At 40.5% G+C, this 6,551-nt stretch overlaps 1 protein-coding gene across 1 annotated transcript in view; it reads right to left on the bottom strand.

Moving 5' to 3' along the window:
* Positions 1-6,551, bottom strand: part of DCAF6 (DDB1 and CUL4 associated factor 6) — a gene marked incomplete at its 5' end in the record, with an annotated part of 184,359 nt that extends 177,808 nt beyond the window's left edge. The window contains one exon of the mRNA XM_019523908.1: positions 6,479-6,551. Coding sequence (XP_019379453.1) covers positions 6,479-6,551 — 73 coding nt within the window. The remainder of the gene's footprint in view (positions 1-6,478) is intronic.

Here is a 6,551-nt window from a genome sequence, read left to right as displayed (position 1 = left end):
TATGGTAGACAAGGATACCACTAAACCCATATAAAAATGCTGCATTTTTAAACAATAACCTCAATGAAAGGTTTATTCGCATGCAGTTATACTCACGAAGGCATGAGTGGAAAGGGTTTGAAAAAGTCGCACATTCTCTATTCTTAGGAAATCACTCATCTCCACTACCTACAGAAATTCAAAAAACACCAATATAAAACTGCCCTGTCCAAAGGCAGCTGGAGCCTATTTTCAACTTTCAAAGTGGGAAGGGGCTTGGTTTTGTGCAAGTAGCTGAACCTAAGAAATAAGATCCTAGATCTGCAGAAGTATTAAAAATGCTGGTAACACTTATAATTTTAATCCCAAGTGTAAAGATACTTAAAGACCCATCTCCTGGACATGGAAATATGAGACTCTTCCTTCTCATTTACAAATTAAGTTCCTAGTCAACAGGGTTGGAAAGAAAAGCTCAAACACTAGAAGGCAAATAAGAATTCTAAATTATTTTAGGGTATTTGATCTCATATTTTTGAATGCCTGGGGTTGGCAATACTGTATTATTCTGGTTGAAACAAACAGGAAAAGTAGGGTGCTAAAGATGTAAGAATGACTAGGAGAGGAAAGAACAACAGAATATAGCAACTTAAAAATGAATTTATTTTCCCCTCAGTCTTTAAGTGTTTTTTTACTCAATGCATACAAAATCCATAGATGCCCTATTACCCTGCAAGACAATAATGATGCCACAAGGGAATTTTTTTCATCATTTAACGTATGGGTAGTCAACCTGCAGCATGTTTGTTTGTCAAAAGCCACAGGCAGCCTTTGTGTATTTAGGAAGCAGGGAGAACAGCAACAGATAGGGCAGGGACCAGACAGCCGAGTAACAGATCAAGCAGGGAGAACAGGGCAGCAAGGAGCAGAGAAAAGAGAAACAGATCAACCAGTGAAAGGGGATTGAAGTAGCACTTAAGGAGGGTGCAGGGCTTACCTTTTGGCATACCTGCCAAAAAGCCTGGCCCTCAGTAATTCAATGGATTCTTTAGTTCTTGAAGCATGGGGCTTACATCCCTTACGTATTTTGTTATCCTTTCGCATGTACCCGAATCAGTAATATTTGGTGGCAATCTTTAGACTTAGCAATGCACTACTAGTTAAAATGTTCTGACTTAATTCATCCAACTTTTAGCCACACCTACTTATCTATTTTCTTGAAAACTGTCATCTTCTTGAAAAAGGATGGAGAGAAAGAGCCAAAGTATATCCTGCATACTGCCAAGCAAAATACTGACAATTTGGAAGATGTCAAAGTGAACTTGCCGACACCACCTTCATTTTTTTCCTCTTTTGCAAATATATTGTAATATAGCTTTTTTAGTGGAAGCTCAAATTTTACTGGCAGATTTCCTTTATGCATTATCTTGTTACCATGATTCAGATGTTAAGTGGGCACAATCTTTCATAAAAGCTGCAGCAATTACTGCATATGAGGTTATTCCAACATTTAAATTACAATGTCTAATTATTTCAGCTGGTTACTTGGTATTAGCATAAACTCTGTAGGTCTGAAACTGCCAGGATCAGCCCCCACACCTTTTTGTAAAGGTTAGTACATGTCGTACCCTTTTATTTTCTGGTAGACTAACTGATTTTAGTAAGTTGGGGTTTTTTTGACAAGATGTTGTAGCACAGGCCCCTTCCTTAAATCCACTTCCAACTCTTGACTGAACAAGAAGAGGTCCCAATGACTTCGTTTTTTATTTTGTCAATCTGTTCCAGGACCTACTTTTCTGACACCAGTCACAGTGACTTAGCTTTATTAAGTGAAAAGAATATGCCTGAGGTTAGTATCTCTTCCCTTGTAAAGACTGATAAAAAAAAAAAAAAAATCACATTGCTCTACTGCTCTTTGACTGCATTATGTTCACATTAAAATAGCAGTCAATCATTTGGATCTTTACAATCACAAAACCAAGTCAATAACAGGTGTTGTTTTTCCAAAGCACAGTTAATTTGCCAGAATTATGCAAGAGAGAAAACACGATGATGCACCTCTTTCCTCACTCTGATGCATGTCCTGCTGCCCAACAGATTTTTAATTCAGGTGAAAAATTAAAAAAAAATACTGATAAAAATTTATTAACAAAGACACATACAGAGACATGCGAGATATCAATCAACATAGCTCAGGATAATAAAAATCAGTTATATGTATTGCACCCAGTATAAAAGACAATAGACAGGGTGCAAGATCTGTGATTATTTCCCATAGCCTGTAACAGCAAGAAATTGCAACCGAACTGAAAAGTTACATTTAGAAAACACTTTAGAAACAGTTTATGTTAAAACTGTTTACACAGACCCATTACACTCCATACTATGATTTCCAATACTACAGGACTGAAAACCATGGGCCAGTCCAACCCTGTAGTCCAACAATTCTCTCCTCAGTGTAAATTTTCCCAGTGTCCATTTTATTAGCTCTGTACTATTTTTCGCATCCAGGACTACTGAAGCTTTTTTACACTACTTTTTACCTTAAGGAATTAGCTGTTTTCCTGTTTATAGGTAGTTTTGAATTAGGAATGTTAACTGGAGGTTAGATAGGCAAGTTTTTACCACAGGTGTTCTACTGCATAAACAGGACTAGATAACCATGCATATAAGTAGATTAGTCAGTCCTTCTCTTTCCTATAGATCCTATTTATATCTATGGATATAAAAAGACAGGTCATAGCTTTCTCCCTGGCTAACCAACTGAAGTACACCGTTGGCCAGTTGTCAGAATCAAAATCTCAAAAATCAAACAATGAAAGCTTTGCACTATGTATGTTTTCTGACAGCTATTACCATGCTTTACAGAATGAGCTCACACAATCTGTGCATACAAGCTTTTTTCCTTTGTTGGCTGTTAGAATGAATGAGTGAAATATAATGAAGCATTAGAAATGTACAGTTTCTTAGCAGAACTCTGCATGCATTTTCACTTTGCTCACTTTACTTGGAGCAGCATTGCTGTTTTTTAGAATCAAAAGTGCTCTGCAAAATGTGATTCTAATACCTGGTGGACAGCACATTACCAAACTTGACCATAATGCATTCAGTTGCATACAGCATTCTAGCAGCAAATTCAGATTTCAACCTTCTTTAATTCTAAGACAAACAAAACAAGAGCTTAGAATAAAAGTTCAACTTTGAGAAACAAAAACCAATGCCTTCAAATACAAAAAACTGAAATATTTATTCAGTGTTTTCTTTTTTTCTTAAAGTTTCATGAAATGGCCCCAAAACCTAAACCAACAAAAGTCGGCAAGCGTAAAAATTCCAGATTCCCAGGAGGAAAAAAGGTAGGAAAGAACATGCAAAGAGGATTTACAATGTTTGTAAAGGATTTATTTTGCTCAGCTTCTTTTGTGCCAAATGATGCATCACAACATTTACAATCATTTTGAATAACAGAACAGCAGCATTTTCTTCTTTGTAAAAGATTTCAAAATAATGGATTTGCTGTGATAACCTGCAATGCCAATTATAAACTAAAAGTGCTTCACAATGTCTATCTTCAGCAGCAGGACTAACTCCCTCAAAGAAAAGCAAGTAAACCCTCATACTGGGAGATGGTTCTGACAAACAAAAGGTTTCCCCCTCCCCCCCACAACACTGCTGCTACTTCTCTATATAAGAAGTAATGTTTACAGAAGGGTCAGTCTTCAGAATGGTGTTTGTGCCTGAAAGCATTCAAAGAACAATGTTTCCAACTATTTAGGTCTAATAAAAGATACCACATCTACCCAAAGAACCTGTCTGCCTATGTCCTTAGGCCCACAGGGCCACAACCAACAGCCCTAATGTTTCCATTAAGCATTATGGCTTTCATTCTGAGGAGACCAAAATGCTTTACATAAACTGATATTTTAAAATGTGTGTGTGTGAGATCAGAGTTTCATTGCCAACTGACATTGTGCCACCATTCCTACGACCATACCATAGGGCAATAACAAATCCTTTTGATCTGAACAAACATAGTATCCTTTAGATATGGCAAATTTCAGGAAACAGAGTATAATTCACCAAATAAGAACCAGTCTAAGATACTATAATTCAATATCTTACAGTTGCAAAAGTGCCAAGGGAACTTTTAATCACTGAAAGTCATAAGGACCTTAGTGTCATGTCTTATCCAAGAGACAGCACCTCTAGCAGGAAATCCTGACAAAGTCATGGCAGTGATATGATAGGATCAAACTACAGAAGGATTCTTTAAAAAACTGACCTCATTCCAGGTGGCACTACATCTAAACACATACATGCACTCATGTCTTTGTGGCAGCCCCTCTTTCAGAAGTCTGCCTAAACTTTTATGTCAAAAGGGAAGCAACAATTTAGAAATACTGTTAAAAAAAAAAAAGTTGGTTTCCTGAAAAACCCAGATTCCACCTGTGCAATATACGAAAAGGATTTACGGGCCCATGTTAGATCAGGTCTGTTATCAGTTCAGTCCGCTAATTGTCAGGGCTCAGGACAAAACAAGTTTGGAATGTGTCACTCAAAACCACAAGACTATGGTAGTATGGTACTGCCTGATTGCCAAACCTTTGCCAGACTTTCAGACCGAGCGGTTCTGTAACTAAAAATTAATAGGATGTGTCTGAGAAGAGCAGAATATACGCCTTTCCCCATCTTCCAAACCTTCAATAAAATGAACATGTACAGAGAAACACTGCCTTGAAATGAAAGCTTCATCACATTATAAAAGTACTGAATGTAAGCTTCATCTTCCTGTCACCTTACCAAGACTAAATTTGGAAACGTGCTGCTAACATGGGTTACTCTGAGTTTTGGGGGTTTTTTAATAGCAGGAAGCAACAGGAATGCAACTCATCTTTTTTGGATTATCTATCTAAACCAATTTAAACAGACTAAAAAAAAACCCCACAGGACTTGATGTCTTACCACAATATTACTATACTGACACGTCAAACCATCCTGTTTCCATTCTTAGAACAAAAATTCTGCTGGTAGGACATTAAAGTGGTAGGAGGGATAGATTGGGCTATTATGAAGGCTTTCATCTCCAATTCAGTCTAAATCAGTACAACCCAAAACCCAGTGCCACCTGAAAACTGCCTGAAAATGACTTGCTTGAAGTTAGCTTCTGATCTCAACCTAGTTTCTACTGAAGAAATACCCATATAGGACTAGAGGAATATGAGAAAGAAAAAACAGTACAGTGCCAGAAACATGTGCCAGCAAATGCAAGTTAGTATTAGAGCTGTCCCTTGATAAAGCTCAGAATCACAGAGAACACAGACTCATGGAGAAGTAGAGCTAAAAGGGACCTCCTCCACAGTCATCTAGTCCAACCAGCTGCCCAAGGCCAAATCACTCTTACCCCAACCAGGCAATACAATTTTATACAGTCATCCCTATGCAAATGATCCTAAACAACCACAATCTGAACTCTCCATCAGACTCCTGTCAACCCTGACAACACAGACCTAATCCCCTAACCCACCACCGACAAAGCTAAGGAGTCACGGCTGCAAATATCCTGCTTCTCCAAAATCTCATCAATACATGCTTGAGAGATCTGGGGACCGAAAAACTTATCTTAACCACCCAACAAAAAAAAGAAGCAAATGCACGTCAAAAAAGAAAAATCCTGTTGAGGCTCTCTAATGCCTATCGCTGATAAAAGCACAGGCAGTTGCATGCAAGAGCCTAAAAATGCTCAGACTCATGTGCCAGGTACAGATATTACACTTTTACTGGTGTAAGTGATTGAAAACTGGTCTATACCCATAACAGCACAGAAGTTCACACACTTGACACACACACACACCCATTTAAAAATGCCAGAACCTAGTCTAAGATTTATGTGCCCCACCCACCCACCACGGGGCAAATGTGCGTTCGGGTCCCAACCAATCTAAGCCACGCTGCTTACAGAAACCCGTGTAACAGACTGATTCCTCCTGGGGCCTTTCAAACATTTGAACCAAGCTACAGACTCATAGAGCAGCAAGGTGGGAAGAAGGAATCTCCAGAGGCCATCTAATCCGGAGTTTCTCAACCCGTGGATCGTGACCCAAAAGCAGGTTGCAAGAATATACAACGGAGTCAGGAACAAACTTTAAAAATGGACCCTCCTTAAAAGGAGAAAAACGTAGGTTTCCCCTTGCCGGCTAGGGCCGCTTGGGGCCCCACACTCCGGAGGACGAGGGCTGGGTGGCAGCGGGTCAAGACCGTGGGGCAGCGGCTGGGGACCGCCCATTGACGTTTCCAAACGGGTCCTGGTCCCAAAAAAGAGGCCGAGAAGCGCTGCTCTCAACTCTGCCTACGACTCACGCGAGCCCCGCGGCCGCGCCCCCCGACGCCGCCCGACTCCAGCCCCCGCGGCGCCTTCCTCAACCCCTGCTGGGGGGGGCGGGGCGCCCCCACCGAGACAAAAGGAGCCCCCTCGGCCCCCCCCACGCAGGGTCCGTCGGTCGCTCACCCAGGTAGTGCCGCCGCAGCAGGCCGGGCTCCTGCAGCCCCAGGCTACGCTTCCTCACGTCCCACAGCAGGTG

This window comes from Gavialis gangeticus, unplaced genomic scaffold (genome assembly GCF_001723915.1).
Source record: "Gavialis gangeticus isolate Ggan-Ray unplaced genomic scaffold, GavGan_comp1, whole genome shotgun sequence".
NCBI classification, from domain to species: domain Eukaryota; kingdom Metazoa; phylum Chordata; order Crocodylia; family Gavialidae; genus Gavialis; species Gavialis gangeticus.
This window is presented reverse-complemented; position numbering and strand designations above follow the sequence as displayed.